The 23,316-nt window shown below is 44.6% G+C and overlaps 1 protein-coding gene across 1 annotated transcript in view; it reads left to right on the plus strand.

The window, feature by feature from the left end:
* LOC107186792 (potassium voltage-gated channel subfamily H member 2) overlaps positions 1-23,316 on the plus strand; it is a 102,310-nt gene that overhangs the window by 26,331 nt on the left and 52,663 nt on the right. The window contains exons 3-6 of the mRNA XM_015574730.1: positions 2,929-3,087; positions 8,376-8,526; positions 21,092-21,275; positions 22,326-22,494. Coding sequence (XP_015430216.1) covers positions 2,929-3,087; positions 8,376-8,526; positions 21,092-21,275; positions 22,326-22,494 — 663 coding nt within the window. The remainder of the gene's footprint in view (positions 1-2,928; positions 3,088-8,375; positions 8,527-21,091; positions 21,276-22,325; positions 22,495-23,316) is intronic.

Raw genomic sequence — 23,316 nt, forward strand, 5'->3', positions numbered from 1 at the left:
GCTCGCCGTGACGTTGCCGATGAAACCACACACGTATTGCACATATTAGCTGCTATCTCGACACCAGGAGAGCGACCCTGTAAGAACAAGGGCGGGGGATTTTCTTTGTCGTGGAGTGGGTGGTGATCATTCAATTTTATCGTTCCCTATACACACCCTCCTCGAACGAGGCTCTTCCATGAGCCTGTTCAAGGATCTGAAACTTTGTTACCCCCACGTAAGCGTTCTAGATATACAGTAGCCTATAAGCTCCCTCGCTAACAAATTCCTAGAAACTTCGTTTCCACGATCGTGCGACAATCGCTGGCACGGTTCGTTGATCATTAGCCATTCGAGCGAACTATATAAGCTACTTGTGTTCCTCCCTTTGCTTCTGTACTCCTCGCACCGCGATTATGTCTCGGACCAGTTCGCGAGTATGTAATGATCGTTCGACACACATTACGGTAGGTGCCTTTTACAACCGTTTACTCTACAGCAGTGTTTCCCAACCATTTTTGGAACATACCCCACTTGAACGCCTCGAATATCTCAATGGCCCCCTAGCATAATAGCAAACCAAGTTCTTCGATATAAAAAGTGCACATAGTTAAACTGTTACCAAATTCTTTAAAATAAAAAAAAGGCGCACAAGTAAAACTGTTGCAGTTGATCTGACGAATGTCCATGATTTGCTAGATGAGACGTACGCCTCACGTTAGGAAATGAATGAAGTAAAATCAAAAGGGGAGTCTTTGGATCTTGCATCCCCTTTGATCGAGAGGCAAGTCGCTATTCGCGATCCGACGATACGAAACCCATCATCGTTGACATTCCATGTCGATGACGTTCGACGATTCGAGGATCCAGGTGGCCGGTGGCACTCTTGGCACGGTTATCCGGCCGATTACGCGGCCAGCGTGCCAGGGTGTTTTCCATCCGAGCCCCGGTTGCGCAACGAGGCCCGCGTCCGAATCGGGAATCCGAAGGCTACGCCTCGCCTGCCTACCACGGCCCCTCGCGTTCCCCGTCCGCGGGACATACTTTCCTATCGCACGAGCCCTTTTTGGACTCTGTCCAAGGTACCTTGACTCGTAAACACGCTGGCTAATTAGTCGTGATCGCGGAGCCGCGACAAAAGCTTGCCCTCATCGTCGTGGTAGTTAATCGCGTTCCCGTGGCTACGGGCTTCCGTGACCTTGATGCTGGCCGCACACACCGAGAGAAGGCTTTTTTCTTTTTTACACCGGTTGCTCGTGTTCGTAGTATCTAGCGTGGTTGAAAACTGTGTATAATTCTGAATCAGCAGTCATTTTTCTGTGTATAGACCATGTTTCTGATCATCGAAGTCATATATCTGTATCTCACTTTGGGCTATCATATGCGTATAGGTCGTTACAGGAGCCTTTTTCTAATGTTTGACAAAGGCTGATACCAGAAATCCAGGTAGAATGCTTAAGGGACGAGGAAAGAAGCTTCCTCGTTCATTTTCTGACACACCTTAAGGGGAAACATCGACAGTTTATTGGCCAATAGAAAAAATTCATCCTTCTTCCCATCTTGTCAACCAATTAGTTATTATTGTTCACCAAGTATTCGTTCTATTCGTCTAAATTATTCGCATAACGTTAATTCCGCGTGTGTAGTCGGGAAGCGCCGGATCAATCGCGCCAAGGACTCTACGACGCAACACGCGTGAATCTTCAATTATTCTTATAGAAATGTGGGATATGTGCTTTCTGATATTTGAGCACTATCAGAAGAAATGATCGAAGGAAGAAATTTCTCCTCGATATTTCGTGGAAAACAGAAGAAACAGTTGTGTATATACAGGTCGCGAAATTTTTTCTGTATTTTCCTGGCGAAGTGTGTCCTGCGTTAATTGAGTGTTAAAGTGTTCCATTAAGAAGGTCGCTGTAAGTATCGTATTGCAAGCTCTCCTCTCTCTGTCTCGGTCGAAGTATGCGCAATCATCCACGCCTGTCGCGATCTAATTTCATTCCCGTCGCGTCGTAAAGCCGTCCTCCATGTTTCGCGAGGTCTTCCGTCGCTTCGATCCGACGAAACTGTGTCGTTTGTCGAAATCGTGAGCGTCTATATTCGTGACAGTACCGCACATTTCGCGATAACGACGCCCGATCATCGGGACACGTCCAGTTGAATCCGAAAAGATCGACAAAGTGGCGCAATCGCGTTACCCCACTTAGTGAATTTTACGCGGCTTCTGCAACAATCTTCGATTTACGGTTGCATATACGCCGTTTCCGTTACACGGAAGTCAGGATAAATATTTGGATCGAATCCAGATGCGATTTTATAGGAAGCTTTCGGGCGAGGTTTTATCGCCGGTTTCTTTTATTCGTTACCCACGTCTAGATGTTCGAAAAAGACGCGCTCTTTTAACGAGTCCGGTCTAAATGGTATTTATCGCGCCAGATATCCCCGGTCTGCGGCCGTTTAACGCGACCAATAACAGTGTGTTCGTTTCCATGGATAATACATACGTACCTATGTTCGAGTTTCATAATTCTTTTTTATCGAATAGCAGAAACTGCCAATAGAAATCGATCATTTCGTATAACACCATAGATTTCCTGTAGATCAGAAAACCTCGGACATCCTCCATTGCTTTATTGTCGAACATTATAGGTATTATACATACGCGTTACTTGCCCTCAGTTATTGTTTTCTTTTATAGCCTTGTGTCTGTTTCCTTCTTTCGCTTTGATATGCTTCAGTTTCTGCTCATTGTTATTATAGATATATGTTAGTCTCTCGTTGCATCAGTGGGCTATCGTAAAATAAATGTTACCGTTATGATTAATTGTTATTCTTAGAATCGTTATATGTTTGCCTCACCGAATGTACGCGGAAAATTCGCGAAACTCCGGTAAACTCGGGGAGGAGGGGGATTATGCTAATCGTGGTTTACGAACTTTTCTGTTTCAGGCACCAAGTTCTTGTGCAGCGAAGTGATAGCGCTGATAAGGAGCGAAGTGGACGATATCTGTTTGCAAATCATAAACTTCGAGGATCTGAGCTCCCAACCGCCCCCACAACCTGCGATTCCGCCCCCCACTCAGACCAACAACAGGCTCGTCACACGCTGTAAGCAGCAATTTTTCTCTACTTTATTTTCTTTCCTCGATTTTTTTTTATTATACTCCTAACACGACCTTGTTCGTTGCGAATCAATCATTATCTGGGATAATCGTCGCTCGAACGTGCAATTTCTAACACGAAAGGCAACAAGAAACAAAACCAACCTCCGGTTCGATAGTCATCCAGTCGGGGCGGAGGGAGAGAAGATGCTGTCGCTACTCTCTCGCCTCTGTTTGTCCTATTTATTCCTACAGACATTCTGCTTGCTTGCCTGCTTGCTTGCTTTTTTTTCATGCACGGTTCGCTTTCGTTGTGCAACGTCGAGGACACTAGGTCACGTAGTTAAGTGTTAACACTGGGTGTGTTTGTAGGAGCGTGCTTGAAACACACTGTGTGTGACCTTCCTTGCCACTGGCTGATGTGTACGAAAGGTGCTTGTGAAAATTATACACACCGAGACCGCTCTTTTTGTCCGGCGGGGAATGCAAGCAGCCTGGTTTCATTTTCCCCGGGCCGGGCTAATGAAATTTCCCCACCCGAATAAATATCCTCGTCTTCTGAAGGATTAAAAAAAATGTCGAATCCAGCTGGAAACCGGTTAAACGACCCTCGTGGATCGATCGGGGGGTAAAGCTTTCGTTGGATGCTTCGTGAGAATAAACTTTAAGAAATGTTTAATTATCAAACGTTTAATGATTATTTACATACTATCATTACAATTATACCTTTAAAAGTTTCTTCTTTAATCCATTTCTGTGTGAGTTTTTCTTCAGAAATGTCCCTTGATCGAGATTTGTAATTATATCACGTTTGTCGCATAGTCATTGTCGACAAGAAAATAATTCCTGTGTCACATCCGTCTCACCTGTTTTATGACTTCGGTTCGTTTTCCTATAAAGCTGATGTTATTCACGAGATTAAACCAAGGGACGAAAATGCTGTGGAAAACACGAGCATCCCACGCGCCGGCAATTTTTCCGAGGGGGGCCAGTGTGCTTCGAGTGCAATCTCACCGAGCAGCACCCTTGACACAATAAAACGAGTCGAAAAATAATTAAAATAATTAACTCCGTGTCGACGGGTGTTTAAACGGCCCGTGTGCTTCGCAAGGGACGCGATATTCAACAATGAATATTTTTCCGGTACTCGAAGCGGAACTAATAACCGGTCTCCTCCGACAGATTTCAATTATTGACCCGTGCAAACTCGGATTGTAATTTCTTGCCCTTGGGAAGTTGGATAGTGTCTACTGCCGCTTGTAATGCTCTTTTCCCTTTCACGACTCTCGTCGATCTCGAAATTCAAGATTAGATAGCACGATTCCTGTGTAACGCTACATTTTACACAACACGTCAGAGCATCACGCACACAGGAACGTAACATAGCATACACAATCTTCACTTTTTCGTATGATTAACTTTACCTCTGACTTCCCTCTATTCCTCAAGTCTTTTCATCAAAGAAAGTAGCAAAAAGCTGTCAACCCAGTGAAAAATAAATACAGTGACTCATAAGTTTGTTCACGAAAGGCTATCACTTGACCAAATTATCTACAGAGCACACTACCGATTAAACGAGAACAGATGACCAATAACGATAGATGCATCATCACCATACCAGATTGCTGGTAATCAGGAAGTATATTAGACAGAAACAGACGAAAAAAGAGTTCTGATGATCTGTGACTCGAACCATCCAACATTTATTCGATCAGTCACGTTATGTCTGACCAAAATCGGTCACAATCCCCTTATTTGACTCGCAGAGGTACTCCAGACCGGGAAGACGGGAACAAACGCACGAAACTTGACGCGACTCAACACGATATCCTTGCTCAAGACGTTTCGTGCTGTGCTCGCGTATACAGAGTTCTCCTGCGGCTTTTAAGCCGGGAGGATCATTATTTTCTGCTGCACCGATCGGTATAAGACAGCGTCGCCATTCAGGGCCGGCCTCTACCTACCCCCCGCCCCTCCTTGGCAACTGGGCCATGTAACACACGTGTACCTCTCACTCTTTCTCATTGTGGAACGATGATTATTACAATCGGAGATCGGGGTCAGATTTGCCCGCATAATGAGCCGCGCAACGATATCCTGCGCCATTTCTCGAATTACTCTTTTGCACGTCCTTCCGCGTGTCACGTTCCGTCGGCCGTGGGGTTCGATCGTGTCTACCTTCCGAATATGTCGTACCCAAGGAAAGTATATACATCCGTCTCGTTATAGAATGGGGTATGTTACAACGAACGAATGCTACAGTGAACAGTCTCTATTATTACAATCAGTATGCTACAATGTACAAATATCTTGTAACATACGTGGGCAAAGATGATCGACAATTCTACCGATTGTCCGAGTCCGCCATCGTTACCATGGTAAAGACACACCTGACGATACGAATTTGTTAATAACAGTGTCGTGTATTTCTATAATTTGTGTCACTATAGTTTGTGAAATTACATACAATATTTAAGTGCAAATGCTATAACTAGACTAGTAGATTTAGAATAGAGATTAAGTATGTTACGAACAAGAAATAAATAGTGTTAAACTTTATTAAAACCTTTATTATAACGAACGAGGTTGTAGCATCAATTAGTTTGTTGTAGCATACAGGATCTAAATCCTAGGTCCAACAGGGTCTTATCGGAGAATACTGTAGATGAACTTCTATCGAGGGCCTCCTTACTTCTAATTTCTTCCTTTTCAATTTTCTTCCTGATTCGAGGTGATTTCTCGAAGTATCCAATTGCCCAGATTCCTCAGTAACAGAAGGAAGTAGCAGATGAACAGGTGTATACTTTGAAAAAGTGGTTGCGATTGAAGGGAATTGAAATTTCGCGAGAAGATGCCTCGATCGCTCGAGGTTTTATTACAATCGAATCACCTTGTGTATATAATCACCCGGTGGTTCTACTGGCGATTCGGATGCCCAATCGGCTCATCTTCTGTCGTCTTGCCTTGCGATCCCAAAGACACGCGCGCACATACATACACACAGAGGGCACACGTAAAAAGGAAGAGACGCGTGGTCACGTTTTATATCTGGAGTGTTCGCGGGACTATTTTTAGAATGACGCTACAGAACAGTCCGCTGGACGTGTGTATGTGTGTGTGTGTGTGCATGTGTGTATGGCGCGCCTAACAGTTAACCCTGACCCGATAATAAATGTTATACCCCCGTTATAGGAAGCTATAGACAGCCCCCACCTGACCGATTGATAATCCACCTTCTACGGCCCCTGCGGGCGAATCAGCTGATGGCTGGAACGTCGGGAAATGAAATTGATTATTAAAATGGACAGACTGTCGCTGAATGATCGAGCCACATGCGTCTTTTCCTGACACTATTATTCCTCGCGATTTTCACGTGGAAAGCAATACTAAAATGTTGATTTAACCCTCGGAAGGTGGACGATTTTGTATGCCATATGGGACCGTTTCGACCCCCGTGCAATATTCCTTCTAAATGAATCTTTTAACGAATTTCTTTGTAGATTGGTTTGACAGGTCAAAATTTATTAGCTGTGAGGCTGAAATAAAGAATATATCTATCTATCTATCTACCTACTAAACGCAAATATTTAAGAATATAATACTTACCGAAATATACTGTTTATTTCGGGTCTTATAGACCCGAGGAGGACAGTAGGGTTAATGGAAGCTGTTGAGTTGGGTGAAGTTCTCGAAAACTCGAGTCAAAATGACACAGTCATCGTTGTTTGAGAGTTAAATAAAAAACGCGATGATACTCCTCTCGATCTCTTCTCGAAATTTTCTTTTCCTTCAGTTTGCTGCTTCATTGCATCTCGAGTTGTTTATAAGACGCGGGCTCTCTTTAGACCAGATTTCTTTTCTCGTTTTTTGTCCAATCAGCACGAGAAGCCCCAGAGAATGATCCCCCCGACCTTAAAGTGTGCTCGGTAATGGGACGATTTATAGAAACGTTCCAATCAATTCCCCGGGTTTCTTTTTCTAAGGGGATGCTGTTTCGATGGACACAACGTGAACGTCGGCGAAAACGCTGGTTTAATAGCGATCGATGACGGCGTGCACCGAGAGAAATTGCTACCATCGCTTCAAATAGGCGGTGCTCTTTCGTCTCGACGGTTTTTTCTCTTTAATCGGTCGCTTTCGTCCCACCGCTAAATAAATTCCTTTCGTTTTACACGTTTCTTCGAGTACTATAGACGACAGAAGCATCCTTTGTCTCGACGTACAGAGTTCTCCCGAATTATTAATGGATAGTGTCAACGTCCAATTTGAACGGTGGTTCTATCTTCGTTGGCCTGTCTTTTCGCGCCGGGGTCCCAGAATCTGAAGTGGACATTGTATTTTTGAGTCTGAAGTTCAACGACTCGCGCGTTTGGCGCAAAATCAAAGAAGTTTACGACGATCATAGAGGATCGTAGAAATCTTGTGCCAACGATCCAATCGAAAACCGACCAATTTTAAGACTATTTAAAACATTTTCAAAAGTATATTCTTTTTTCTTATAAGCAATGTGTCTGCTCTCGACAAATAACGAACTAGTAGTCACAGTAACATAGTTTTTCTAATACTTGGATGTCATTTACCATAATTGGGTGACGTGGCAAAGTATCAAAGAAGTATCGTACTGCCGATCGTCAATAAATGTTTCAGATTTTGTCACTAAAGTGATAAAGCAGGCGTCTACTGTGCACAAATGCAGTTAGCGGGTTAATTTACAGATTCTTTTTATTTTGCTTAACGCTTAAGTAACAGTAGTTAATCAGACAAAATCATTCCCCCGTATTCCCGGTTGCCTTCGGGTGTCCCACCAGGCGGCGCGATTCATGATCCCATTTCCTTCCGGCGAAAGTTTGTTTAATCCAAACGGCGGCGTAACTTCGTTTACGTGTAACTCACTCAAGTCCCCTGCTCTCACCCGAGAAAAATATATTGCGTAAAGTAACACGTACACACAGAACGGGGCCCTGTTTTCGTTCAGGAAAGTTTGTCCCACGGAATATTGCGCCGAGAGCGACAACGAGCTCGAGGAAGAGTCGCCGTGTTATCCGGTGGCTCGTGAAATAATACCGCTACAGTTTGATGAGAAAATTCGAGAAATTGCAACGAGCATCGAGATGATACTATCTTAGCTGTGATTGCTATTCGAATATTTTCGTAAAGACACACGAATTAGATAAAATTGATACGCGATATATCGATGTCACGTGAACTTTCGCAATATATTTCCCAATGATGTGTACTGTCGGCAGTTTTTACTAACCAATCACTAATAAGATTCGATGACGTTGACTCGAGTAGTCGACAGGGCAAGGGCGTCCTTTCGCGCGGGGCTGTCCAGGACCGGTGTCGTTGGTCCGCCGAGGGTCAGGAATCGACCGAGAACCACGACCAACTTACCTCATCGACTTGCTGACGGGACCATCCTCGACGAGGACGCCTCTGAGAACTGGTGAGTCTCGAAACATTCCATTTTAACACTTTAACACCCAGACCCTTAAATCCTTACTTTAAAATTATATGACTGATATACATACATGGATTCTTACTGACACAAAATTAGCTACTAGCCGGCGACAGACTCTGGTACACTTTTCAAATAAGTATTGCACCGGTGCAATACTGGGAGTTATAGAATTATAGCTACATCCTACTGTAACATCGTCTCCCCAATTTACCTCGTGTACTGTAGAGAAAAAATAGAATAACCCTGTGAATATCGATAGTATTCTGTAACATTACATCGTACCGCAACATCGTCCCTATTTTCTCCGTATGCACTGCAGTAGAAAAGGTAGAATAACACGTGAATATTAAAGGTTCGGAAGGTTTCGTCGGGGTATATGTATATATTCCCGTAGTATTCGAGCCGCAGCACAAAAATCAGATGCACGTTAACAGCAGAGATTTAGGCCCACTCGAAAGACAGTGGTGTACTCTATCGTAGTAGATCATCGAGAAGAATATTCGCGACGATTCCTCGATCCCACACGGTCTCGTTCTCCAGGTATCCTCGATCTCGCGAGTCGGTCGCGTTTCCACCGGCGGCGGGGCTTGATGATTTGTCGTACTGCGGCGTTGTACAGAAGCCAATTAAGAAACTGACGAAGCTGACCTAACTAAGTACACTCGGCTCGTTAATGATACACCAGCATTGTTCGTTGTGCTCGCGCTGGTTCCACGATATCTCGAGCAACGATGCTCTGGTATTCAACCGAGACCACCCACCGCGAACCTCGAAATGGCCATTTCGATACCTCGTTAACCCCTTCCTGTCCACACACACGCACACACACACATACACACACAGCTTCCGCGTTCTGATCGATTTCCGTGTGGGGGGGAGCGAGAGCTGGCCAAGAACTTCCAATCGTTCTCATTGTCTTTTAGCTGAATTGAATTTCACGGTGACCTCGGGGGAAAAGAACCTTTATTTCAGTTTGAAGAAAGAAAAAAAGAAATGTGTGCCATGGTCTGTACAGGGGGAAAAGGGGACGCGTGTAAGAAATGGAATTCTTTTGTGTTTTTTTTTCCTTTACGTTCGCGATACTACGAGGTCACATAAGGAATATATTGAAAAGTATAGATACGAAGTTTTACGTTTTCCAATCGTGTGCAGATTTCCGTTTGGCGAAAATCGGGAAAAACACGGGCAATCCGTTTCATCCGCCCCCCTCCCCCCCCGAACGATCGAAACCAGACGTGAGACCAAATATTGGCAGTCGCCCGGGTAAACAGTGGCTCCGTTCGGTATCACCGAATTGATTAAGGGTTCCGTAAACAACCCTCACCGTCGACAAGCAATCGCGCGACATCTCGTCCTATGAGTGGGTCACGCATCGGTGAACGAATTCCTTTCGTGTTGATCCCTATCACACCGCCCGGGGAAATGATTCGTGAACCACCGTTCTTCGTGCCCCGGGACGATTATCTGTGCGTCGACAGGGACAGGGAAATACGAAATTTCGGTGGGCCGTAAATCGCGGGGAACCGTGAATCTGAAAGTGCTATGAGCAAGAAAAACAGTTGTGAGAACATTTATACATATATGTAGGGTCTTTCCGGACTGGTGGTACAACCCGAAAGAATGTAATTTCACATAGAATTATTTCTTATGGTGCTTCATTTTCGAGATAATCGAATTTTAATATCTGCTGGACTTGGCTAATGTGTCTGTTCAATACATTCCGTTTCTATTTACCGGCACTGTATATCTACACACTACACACGTGTTAAATTAATTTCTAATTCGACTATCTTGGAAACAAAACGTTATACGGAAAAATATTATTCTACCTTTTCGACTTGTCTATACTAGCAGTTCGGAAATACCCTGCATTTCCCTTAAGAGAAAGAACAAAGCATTTATTTCGAGTATATCGAGAGAAAAATTGGTGAAAGAATATTCTAAGATAACGATGTTGATTCCAAAAGGTCCATCGGTTAGATGGACGTGTGTCTTGTATAAGTAATAGCATCAAGTAGCTAATCGATAAGGTTAAAACGAACAGTCTTCACGGAATAGGAAGAAATTTACGAAGCAAAAAGATGCTTTTACTCGTTCTATCAGCGTATCGTTTTCCCCCCGGGTTTCCTCTCTTTTTTTTCCACCCGTTTTACCCTCGTGGCTTATTTCCTTGCTTTCGTAGTCAGCGATCGATTGGGTATCCCTAGCTAGAAGCGATTCCGGCCTTGGCAATTGTATCGCAACAATTGCTATCGTCGAGCTCCCGCCGCAATCTCACGACCGATCTCTCGACACCGTAATCTTTCCGATCGCTTTTATCGCCGGACGCTTCTTAAACTTTCCATGTATAGGCCTTTTCGCTGTTCTTGTTGATCATTGCAAGTTTCGCGCAAACGCCGGCGGTTTCTAATTTCAACCGAGGGGAATCTCGATAATAAATCTGTCGGCTTAACTATTAGCGGATCTTTCTGTCGAGATATATAATCCCCCTTTGCACGAATCGGATCCTTGGAAAATATAACAAGATTCTTACGCAGGGAAAGACAATTTTGGTGTATAAACAATTAGAAGAATTTTGTTGGTGGAATAACATTTTCTAGAATTGTTACGCTTTTCACAAGGTTCTATAGTTACTCTGGCAATATGTCGCGAGTTCCCCGTAAAAGCAATTCGTGGTAGTATTTCCGAGTTGCCGAGGTCTCGCTCGGATTATTGTCTAGAACGAACATGTGGCGGTCTTATCGTGTACCGTTTAGATCCCACCGCTCCTGGAAACTGTTACTGGCCTATTTTCTGTCGATACCACACACTGTTACATTCCCTAAATATTGTCCGCCTCCAAGTTTCTCTATCTATATGTCGAACCGAAAATGGGTTTGAATGTTTTGATCGCAATAATTCATGATTGATGGAACAGTAACTCATTATTCTGTTACAACATAATAAAACTGAGGGAATCAATACATATAAAAATTATTTCCTATCAGTTTTAGCACATTACTTTTACCAAATCTTTGTAGAATAATATTTTTTTCTTTTCTTTAATTGTCAAACCTGGTCCTATACTTTTGATTGGTGGTTTATGTCATTGTTGCAGTAAATGAGCGATATGTTTTTTGATAATACGTATATAGTTAGAATTGGTTGTTCTCCAATTGCAAATTACGATCGAAAATTATTCGATCTGCACTATGGATCTTGTTAGACAGGATACGTTCGTTCTTCTAGCTGGCAGTGGAAAATACCTCATATTTGTCCGCGCTGCAAACCCGGAGTTATGCTTCCTACGATCTGCCTCCGTAACTCGGGGAAAAATATGTTTTCGACGGTATTTCCGATAAAAGGCACCTGACCCGCTCGTAGTTTCCCGTCCGGCTTGATCTCGAAGACAAATGTGACTTATATTTCCGGGGGGTGACTATCGCCGAGAGTAACGTCCTCACGCGAGAAACTTTCCGGGATTATTCTCGTTTCACCACTGACTCGTTCGACACGATCTCCGCCGTGTAACAGCCAGTTCAAATGATACGGTTTTTTGACCGATTCGACAATTTTGCTGAATCGATAATAAAGCAGCGTTTGGTTTCTTAAAAAGTTATTAAGAGAACAATGATACCTTTTCCTTGAACTGTCTCTTGTACGTGTGAACGCTGCTTGCGGCTATTACCGATTCGACAAAATTACCGGATCGGTCTAAAAATCGTATCGTCTGAACTGGCTGCAACACTTTCAAGGGACGAATGTAATCTGTACTGCGATCTTGAGACACGATTACATCTCATTTTCCACACGCCTCGATCCATTCGACCGATGGTAATCGTTGACCAGCTACAGTCGCGAGGTGTGTACGCGAATAATATTTTTTTCATTAATAATTCCAGAACTCGTACATTCTTAGGTGCCTCGAGCAAACATTGTGCAACGATAATGAAAACGCGATACATATGGCTCGTCTGTATCATTTAACCGGGAATAACATGCACGGTAGGAACGGTCGATCTAATCGACGTTCGATACAGACGGATAGCCCCGCGACCTCTTTCGATTTTAATGGTCTGCCAGCTGAAAAATTATCGCGATCCGTGAATTCATCGGCTCGCTCGGAATTTCATAAATGAGCCAGCATCTGTCGCCATCGCAGAAAAACCAATAACGTCCTACAAGATAGGAAAACAAAGACTCGAGAACAAGTTCTTACTGCCGATCGTCAAGGAATATTCCAAATATTGTCACTAAATTGATAACGTAGGCGTCCACTGTGGTGGACAAATGGAGTTAGCGGGTTAACCTTTGAAGAAATTGAAAAAATTGATTTACGTGCCCTTCTTCTATGAATGGCCTCAATTCAACCCAGATATCCCTGCCACGGCGATGTAAGTCGCTTCCAAACATTATTTCTCCCTGGATATCATCCCCGCGACGTCGTCGCCTCAGACGGCACTTCGTTGAGAGAAGACAAACCCCAGGAGACGTTTATGGCCGAGAGCCCTGATTCGCATGCGACACACAAGATAGAGAGGGAGAGAGAGAGACAGGTCCCACACAGTGTGGCGACATAAACAATTCCGACCGGAACCGGGAAGCACGGGAGTGTAATAGAAGACAGAGAATAATGCGATCGCGGTTACGACCTTGGAGCGCGCAAGACAGGAACTGCCGGAGAGACAGTGCGCATGGTGGTGTGGCCTCTCTCTCTCCTCTTCCCCTCAAGGTGAAGCCCAGGTGTACACGCTCGACACGCGACCAATGGAGAGACAGAGAGAGAGAGAGGGGCGGAAGGGTTGCACGATCAGAAAGTTGCTCGACGATGACGGATACCTTGGAAATTCTGACGAACACACGCGGATGAGGGGAAGGGAAAAAGTTTTCTGAGCCAGGCACATGGGGACACGCGACGGTAATTTCGCGACTGGGTACCGATACCGATCTGACGGGAAGAAAGGCAAAGGGCCGACGAATTTCGTACAGGGTTCCAAGAGAACCAGAGAAAGGAGTGGAGAGAATTTTGGCTGGCCTGTCAACAAAATCTCGATCTATATCGCAGGGACGCTGATTGTTAAACGGTGAACTTTAGTTTTTCATCTTGTTCTCCAAGCTGTCGTTGGTGGTAATCCGTGGGGCAGTTGGAGGCTTGAAAAGCCCGCGATCCACGCGAGACGACGGAAGTGCTTGGGGCCTTTGACGCTAGTACTTAATTACGGTATAATTGAGGGGCTGGATGTTTAGTCGCTTTATCAGGGATACATATTTTAGAAAAATAAAGTTTAAGATCAGGTGATCACGAACTCGCCGTATGACTTTAATCCTGCGCGACACGACCGCGTTCGTTAAACATCGAGGAACGTTCCACTCGTGGGGGCCAATTGTTCGACGTTCGCTGCCAGGCGAACAATCGCTCGCTGTTAATTGTACTTGGCGTAGAAATTCGGGAGAAGGGGAGAAAGAAAGTTTGATTTGTGGTGCTTGATTAATCCAGAAGCTTCGTTCAAGCCAGCCGGTTCACGGTGACAAAGAGGAATGTCCCGGTTTCACCGCGAGCTTCAAGGTGAACCACGTTAACACGCAACGTTCAGTGGGTGCGCGGGGGGAACTGAGAAACGGCCAGGTGAATGCGACAAGGCTACTCGGGAAAGAACAGAAAACGCGTCTTGCGTTCTTCGTGTTGCGAACATTTCGTTTATTCCGGTGCATTGTTTCGTTTGAACTTTGACCGAAATGACGCTCGTGTTAGCGACAAGGAATTCCTTAGCTCGTCCCCTATATCTCCACTTCGACTTCACGCTTTTTCTTTTTAGACCCTTCTACGTGGTTGAAGTAAGTTTGCTGCGTATCGCGTCAGGTCATGCCGTATGTAATGTTGCTTACCTTAACACGTTGACTGCCACAGTGAAAAAGGTCGTACGTAGCCAGACTACTTTATTTCGTTTTTAAGTCACAAATCGTCGAAAATATATGCGTGTAGTTAATACAGGCTGTTTGGCTTGTTTTAAATTATACTGCGACATTATTTTTACGCGAAGATTTTCTAGCGGTATTTAAGTAATCCGGCCTCTTTGCAATGTTTCGACCACTACTTAAGAAATGACGGGATACTTCTACAAACCATCGCCACAGCGACGCAACAATCCATGTCGACCAAACCGTTCCAAGGAAATTAAGACTCCTCCACCATACAAGTTCCTTTCAGAAACTCCTGTTCGGAACTTGGTCTGAAAGGATCTGCCCGCATACATAGCCCATTTCTTTCACTAGTCGTGAAAAGACAGGGTAGGGAGGGGGTCTCGTGTGAATAAACAGGCCTGTGAATGAACGGGTCGAATGAGAACGAAAATACGAAGAAAAAAAAGAAGAAAAAGCAGGCCACCCGTGGGGGAGGCTGAATGAAGGCGTTCGTCCGAGCTCGAAGATTTTTATCTCGCGTCAAAGGGGTGTGCGTGACCATGATACGAGCTGTAAAGAGAGAGAGAGAGAGAGAGAGAAAGAGCCAGGCATTGGCCGGAAGTTATGCATCGGCGACCAAGAGAATCCTCCTGGTGTGTGTCGGTCATCGTCCGCATCTCGCTGGACCGGAAATGGGGAGAACCGTCGGCCCCTCGATTAATACACGTTTTCTGGCTGGTTTCGGGGCGAGCACACGCGAGAACGGCGCGCGCGCCAGCCCGCGAAAATAAACGGCGAACGGCTCGTTAACTCGAGACAATCACGATTACTCGGAACAGTGGACGGGAACGGTTCAACGGAGAAGCAGAGGGAGAGAGAAATAGAAACGGGGCTTTAATTCCGGGCTCTCGAACTAGGGAACTGATTTCGGCTAAAGGAAGCCGCGAGCCTCGAATGGACCGTAGTTGACAATTCGTAGGGGGGAAGTTGGCTTTTTGGACCACTACGGGGTGAATTGAAATTGCGAATAGTGTCTGATTTCGACTTGGAGGATACACTCTTCTTGGGATACTGTTCCAGAAGGGGGATTGGATGGAACGATACGAAAGGAATCCCCGCGTGGATTATCTCTAGGAAGGTTCAGTGACCCCTGAAGTTGAAAATTTGTGGAGAGATACTTTAGATCTTGGGAAAAGGGATTGACGGAGATGTGATAAGTTTTACGGGTTAGTCCATCCTGACCGCTAGAAAATCGTAGATACCTTCGTAAATTTTTTTTGGGAGTACAACAAAGTAAACATAATATATATGTATAATTGACAAAGGTACACTATCGGCCTGAAGTGTGGGATCAGATCTGATAATTAAAGACATGGAATATATACTGATTCCGTAACTCCTATTATATCGTAACAGAATAATGAGTTACTGTTCTATCAATCATGAGTTCTGCTACCATACTTTTGGCCTTTAATGTACCTATATAAATATAAATTGTGGAATACAGTACTCTTCCCTGTAGAAAGCAGAGACGATTTAATCGGGCTGTTTGTTAAGGCCATTTCCGCGAAAGTTTCGTGCAGTAAGAAATGTTTAACATAGTTCCACGCGTCGTATTGGTCGGCTAGGAGAGTTCTGGAGCGGTAGTTTCCAGAGAATATTATATCGCGACGATCCAATAATACTGTTCAGAACACTGGCCCATTGCGGTCACTTCTCGGTACCACTGTTAAAGCTGTAATGGCGACGAAATAATTCGAAAATGCATGGTAAACACAGAATACAATGACGATCGAAACTCAGTCGGTCTGTAAAGACAAAAGTCGAGAATGAAAAAATGACTGGACAAGTCGACAGTGACCGATTGTCGGACAACGGATGCGTGCAAGACCGGAAACAGGGCTGAGACGGTGAATTTCAAGGCGACGCTGCCTGTTTCAGGGTGAGGATCGCATGCACGCAACCCACCGCGCGTACAGTTCGAGACACTCCTGTGACAAAGGGAAGCTCTCGCGATACTAGGTATTTATTGAAACGCGACGGTATGTAGATTCCCTGTGGAAATCAGCCTCGACAAGCTGGCCGTGAGTGTCTTGAGGTTTGTATTACCGGAGAATCGTGTGCGAAGACCATGCGTTGTTTGGCCAGTTTAATGGTTCATGCTTGGCATATTTCTCACCTGTGCTATCGAGAACACCTTGATCAGGAAATATCTGCGATTTACAGCCTCGAGTAATGAATGTATTATGTCGAAACGGGTCAGACGTTGAAAAAGAATTATAACTGTGGGACTCGTTGGGTTAGTTTCGTGTGTTTCCTGGACAGGAGACTCGTAACTGGGAGATTTCTAATATTTCAATTACAAGTTCCGCCGAAATTACAGGAACAACAACGATGACGATTGGTTGCGGCGAAACAGAATCGTGCCAGTTTCCTATCGAGCCGTGTACAGTTGTTTCGCGGAGGCCTTCGCGTGCGAACACGCACTCGCCGATCCGCAGTAGCCGAGTGTTTCGTTTGCTCGGTAATTAACAAGAAATTGCGACAGGAAATTTATCGGGTCAAAGTAGTTCCATCGATCTATTAAAAAGAAGAAAAAGCGTATCTATTAAAAAAGAAAGAAATCATGAAATTTCGATACAGGATCCAACCATTTTTCCGCGAATTGGCATGTGACGGGCCCGCGAAAAATTCCGCGAAATTACCGAAACTTGCCAAAAAAGATGAACACGTGCCTGTGGCACGCGATAATGAATCATATTAAACCAGGCGACCATGCAAATGCACGACAGCAATTTACCACTTTTTAGACATGTAAATTCCTTGAACCCACCCAACAATAGCGTGCAACGCCGCAAGGTAAAGTTACCACCCCTTCTTGGGGGGGTGACAGGAGAGCGGGAAACGGTGACGGAGGAGAGGGAGGGGTGACGAAGAAAAAAGCGCCAGTCCATTATGTGGATCTATTTGTATTACGAAATCATTCTGTCAACACACCGGCCGAGGAATCGATGTCAGGGCTGTCTGTCCGCGGTAAACGTCGATAAATTCACCGCGTTTCGCGGAGCGATCGCGATCTCGACCGGCCTGGACACTTCACCACCTCGCGGGTATATGTCGCATTAGAAATCACCGAATAGAATATAAATTGCCAGCTCATCGTTCGATCTATTAACCCTAGCGTTGTATAGGGTGATGCAAAAAAAGGCTTCATAACTGCTAGGGTAGATAGAAGTCGAAAAATTAATATTTTCAAAGTTATAAATCATTTTTGTAGTATGGAAACAATGAAGTAAATTGTAAAAAAGGAAATAATAAAAATTGTCGAGAACCTTCTGTAACCAGAAAAATAAGAAATAAGATAATCGATTGCGTGCATACGTAGGATCACTCCCAAAGCGAGAAAGTCAGTCGGTTTAACCGAAACAAAAAATTTCTAACTCTAGAAATATTAATTTTGCAACCTATGTTTATGATAACTTTTTTTCATCATTTGACGAATGCTACTTACTCTAGAAGGTATGACACCTTTTTTGTGTCATTTTGTATACTTTCTAAAATTATTATTGCATTACAATAAATCATCGATGAATGTTCGAAGGCTTCTCTACACTAAGTATTCAGACGTCATCCGTACCACTGGGGTATGGGATGGCGCCTCAACTCTCAGTGCGGAGGAACCTTCGAACACTCATCGATAATTTACTGTAAACATCGTACACAATCACAGAAGACAGTTCCACCAAAGAATACTAATTCAGGGGATCAAGAATAGGAAACATTAAGAGGCCTCCTATTAATCTATGGACTTTTTCCTCTATCCCCCCAGTTCGTAGACGGAATCGTCGCGCTACTATGTAGCTACTCGATCCAACGGAATTACGAACATTTCGCGTTCGCAGGCCCTCCGACGCATACAAATGGTCGTTCGGAGACAGACCGTCGCGCGACTGTGAGTGTAGCTAGAGCTAGTCGAATAGGGGAGAGGGTTGATTTGTTTCTTCCTTGATATATGCGCGTCGATGGACGTCGTACCGTTCACAAGAGTCCCGAGGCTCGAGGGAAATTCTCATTATGCTGTCCGAAATGGTTGGAAACGTTCCAACCGAAACTACCCGTGAACTTGTCCGCGCCCTAACATCCCCCGATACAAGTTCTACCCCGTGTCCCTTAGAATGAGGGGGTTAGAGGCGGCCCCGACGATATGAAATTTGTGCAAACTGGCGCGAGAACCGGTATTTTCCGCGAAATTAACCATCCCCTTTTCGCACGATTTCCGAACGGTAACGTGGCCGCAACTTTTCCATGGCGTTAGGGGTAGTTTTTATGTCCAGTTACCGTAGACGCTTCGACTTAGCTTAATGCAACTCAGCGAACATTGTGGCTTCATTCTCGTGAAAAGTTACCCATCACTTCTTTATGATATACAGGGTTAGTTACTTAACTGTACTACCTACTTTTATTCATAAATTACTTGGTGTATAAAAAAATGTTCCAAACGAAAGTAGTTTAATATAATAACAGGGTGTATTTAATATTCTTTCGAAGCGCAAAGTCAAATATTACGCAGTATGATACAAAAACTCAAGGTTACCTTCATATCTCGATAAAAAGAGCGAAACGTAAAAAAACTAGTTTGTTCGTTCTGCCCGATAGCAAACAACTTTCGGTTGAAACATTTTTTCATACGACAAGTTGTTTACGAGTAAATTTTGGCGGTACAGTTAAGTGACTCACCCTTTATACATTTCTCCTCCGACCGCGTTTCCACATAACCGAGGGTCGTGAGTTCCAGCACGTCATCCAGGAAATATCGACGATATATCCGGAAATTGTACCGGTGATCCGTGGATATTTACGAGAGAGAAAAGCCCAGTGGAATCGCCGTCAGAAGTTCATAAGGGTATTGAAATCTCCGAGAAAGGGGCGGTTAGACAGATGGAACACACCGTCCCCTTTCGGACTTCCCCTCTCTCCCAATTGATGAAAAACAAGAAGTTCGTGAATTCCGGGATAAACAAGCATATCTTCACGGCCTCCCCCCCCGGAAATATCCAGTTTCGTAAACTTCTCGCAGTAGCTCATCCATAAAGTCGGGGGACTTGGTCGTTGATGCTCGCTCGAAGGCTGGACAAAGGAGGGTGGGGTTTTCGAAGGGTGCACGGAGTGTGCACCCGGTTCGAGGTTAACAAAACAAAGTCCAAGCCCCCGTTTACATTTAAGATACACATACACACACACACACGCACACACGCACAGGGGTCGAACCTGTGTTTCTCTGTATGTATCGCCTTCGCGGCCCGTCGTCAGCTTCTGGTATCGATTGGCAAGTCTGACCTAACACTGACACACTTCACTCGACAAGTCTGACCTCTGTTCCGTAGATATCGACCATTCGCCGTGTAATCTTTGGGATTTCCACGTGTCATGGCGGAACAACACTTATATCCGGCCAGTTTTTTGGGATTACGCCACGGTTTCCGTACTGGTCAGGACCTTCGATTATCCGACCGACACGGTTCTTTTCATCGACGTCTGGACGCGTTTACCCCCGTTTATGGAAACGGTGGCGTCGCCTTGTCGAGCGTGTTCGTTACGGTCCAGTGTTAGTGAATAAAGCATCCCAGGGACCCAGGGAAACGATCAAAGTGGGATTTCGAGAACGGTAGGCGACAAATTTGGTTGAATGTTTCATGCCAGCGGGTATCGATATACCGATCCCCTTTTTCCTGAGGAAAAATCGAACAACGGGGGGAAGAGCATACGTGCGAAGAATATATGTATGTTGGGCGATATTGATCACCCTTATGGATGCAAGGGATTGCAGGCTTTGGAGTGCGCGTAGACTACATTTTCTCTCTTCTTCCTCCGTCGTGGACATTGAATTTCGAGAAGCTCGCGTGAAGAATGTATCGCGATACACTGTCACTATTGCTGGTAATTTATCGAACAGGTGGATAACGTTCTTGGACATAAAATGACAAATGCTATCGAGATTTGAAAAATTGGGAGCAGAAAAGAAAGAATTAATCCCTGCAGGACCGTAGCCGCGTTTAGGTGGTTTCAATTGACTGCCAGATTTCCTTTATCCCGTGTCAACACGTACGGTCCCGGTACGGTTAGTATCATTTATTTTTTCATATCTGTGAGTATAGAATTGGATATATTATTCTTCTGGTCTTGTATAGATGGTATGACACAAATTTTCATACGGTTTTAAAAGCTTCTCGACATAGTAAGACATTATTGTCCTTTGTCCCTTTTATTTGCTGGAATTCAAGTGTTGAGCATTTTTTTGCAATAAGAACTTATAAAACTCAAACTTCTTTCAAATAATTTACGCAAAGCCAAGCTCACTTGTATCGACTAGGTGTTAATTTTTCTGATTTTCGACTACATTCTGTTGTTTTAAAATCAATTTTTGTAAAACAATTCGGTCCTTAAAGGATTATAGAAACACCATTGTTAAAATTAAAAAGTGCTAACTGTTATTTTTCTGAATTGAAAATGGATTTTTCTGGACAAAAGTATATTTTTAGATAGATTCATCCAGAAATGTTGCTTCCAGTGTATCGTATAGACCGATTCCGATATATCGTTTATTCTTACCGGTCGATCCGCCACGGACGTCTACTCCCGTCTAATGGAAGCGACTTTCTATATTTTCCAGCCCACTAACATGTGGTTCACCCACAATGATGGAATCTTGGGGTCCTGGAAGGACTGGCACACCCCCGCCTGCTCTTCCGCCCCCGCCAGCTGGGAGCAACAATGGTGCAACGTCTGCAGCAACCGCAAACGTTGCACAGCCCAGCACCGCCGCGCCGATTGCCAGTCCCGAGGGGGTGAGCGACGTAAGTAAAAAAAAAAAAAAAGAATTCTGTACCCGACGATCCAGAAACCAAGAAAAGACATTAAATCGTCCGATTCGAGACCCTTTTATTTATAATACCGTCAATCGTATTTCACAATGATGCTTTCGTCGCGCATTGTTAACCTGTAGAGGACGGGGAGAGGAATCGTTTATTTTTCATAGTATAACACTATGACGAATATATATAAGTTCTAACTCTAACAGAAGTTCATTTCGGCAATTAAAGATCGCACAGAGATCTTTCTGGTGATCGTGGGTTAAATTACCACCCCCGAGCGGCTATTCCGTCCATCCGTTTCAATTATACTAGCAACCTCGATAATCGAACGTAATGGATGTTAGCCGTGGCATCGAGCCCAGTTAATAGAATCACCGGAACATATCTGAAATTGTCCATTTTCACCCTATCCTTCAACTCCTAGAGTCATCCGAATGGTGTCTACGGAAATTCGAAAAATACTTGTATTTTATAGTTACTAAAAAAATGGGTAATTCATTTCCACTCTATCTTTCACACTATAAAGTAATCCACACGGCGTCGTATTTCCTATTGCTTTTCTGTTACCATTTTCTAGTCACTGAAAGAAAACAGGGTGAGATTATAGATTCATAAAATACGACAAGAAATACTGGTTCTCAGTACACGTCGAAGCATAATCAACCATCATCTGTCTCGAAGCTCGAAATCCCATGCACACACAGGCATCCAAGCGAACAATATCCAGCTCCCATCGACAAGCCTTAGCCTTAAACCATGCCCTCAACCCCGAAAGCCCGACCCCGTCCCTCTCGCAACCCCACGGTAAATTCAGCCTGATCGCGTGCACACTCGCTTCAAAACACGTCCGGTATCGATCGGTGTGGTTGTCGTATGGGAGTGTACGCGATGCTAACGATATTCCCAGCCGGCTGTCACGTGAAACGGAAGTCCGAGTCAAGGGTAGCCTGACGGTGTGTGTGCGTTTGTGTGTGTGTGTGTGTTGTCGCTACATGGGGCGGGTGGGTCGTGTGTCGTTTTCATCGGTTGCAGGTCTCCCAAAAATCCGGGATCTGGGACGGTGGGAATTTCTCGTCCGGTGGAGGCGCGGAGGGACCGTCCAGAAGCGTGTCGCACGCTGCGAGCCTGGACGCGATCTCGAGGAGAGCGGTGAAACCGGAAGCGGCGAGGACGCCGTGTCGCAGCCTCACCTGCAGCGTATGTAAGTAGCCACCCGAGCTCTCTGAATGGGCCTTGGTTGCTCGTTTCCACCTACCTCACTGTTCTGTTTTTTTTTTTTCGTGTTTCTCGGTATATACAATATTGTATTTCGTGGATTGCCTCTTTGACGTGTATCAGCTCGAGCTTTTTTATCTGTGGAACGGTGACTTTCCGTTTCTTTTTTCTCTTGATGGACGACCTTTTACGTGTACGTACATAGGTGTTGCATTTTGCTACGTGTCGCTGTTTCGTCTTTTTTTTATTCTTTTTGTTCTGGAACGTTTGTAGGTCCGATCGTCGCCGATCCCTCGAGTACCGAAAATCTCGATCGGTGAAAACGCGCGCACAGATTCCGCAGGAACGCGTCGAATGTGAATGTGTGTACACGCGTGTCCCCGATGTGTAACATTGCGAATCGACGACGCCGGAGGCTAATGCTGCCGCATGCGATATTTCGTGTGGCGAATGTTGACAGATAGTGACCGCACGTGTCTCCCCGCGAGCTAGCTAGCGGGTAGAAGCTTTCGTGTGACGGAGTTATCGATGATGAATGGTTTTTGCTCGAAACCGGTTTTGATACCTGATGATCGATAATTTGTGATACAGACGCTACGCCGGTGTTTCGTGCGGTTTTCAATCGTAAGATATCCAGGGAAGACCAATGCACCACATAGAGTGTCATAAAAAATATTGAAAACGTTATGTTCTTATTAAATAAAATAAATGAAGTGACAGTATCGGGGACACTGGCAGTAATTGCAACATTTACCCTATACACCGTGTAATTGTATCGCATCAAGTGAATACTGACGATCATAATCAG

The sequence above is a fragment of the Dufourea novaeangliae genome, unplaced genomic scaffold (genome assembly GCF_001272555.1).
Source record: "Dufourea novaeangliae isolate 0120121106 unplaced genomic scaffold, ASM127255v1 scaffold90, whole genome shotgun sequence".
NCBI classification, from domain to species: Eukaryota; Metazoa; Arthropoda; class Insecta; order Hymenoptera; family Halictidae; genus Dufourea; species Dufourea novaeangliae.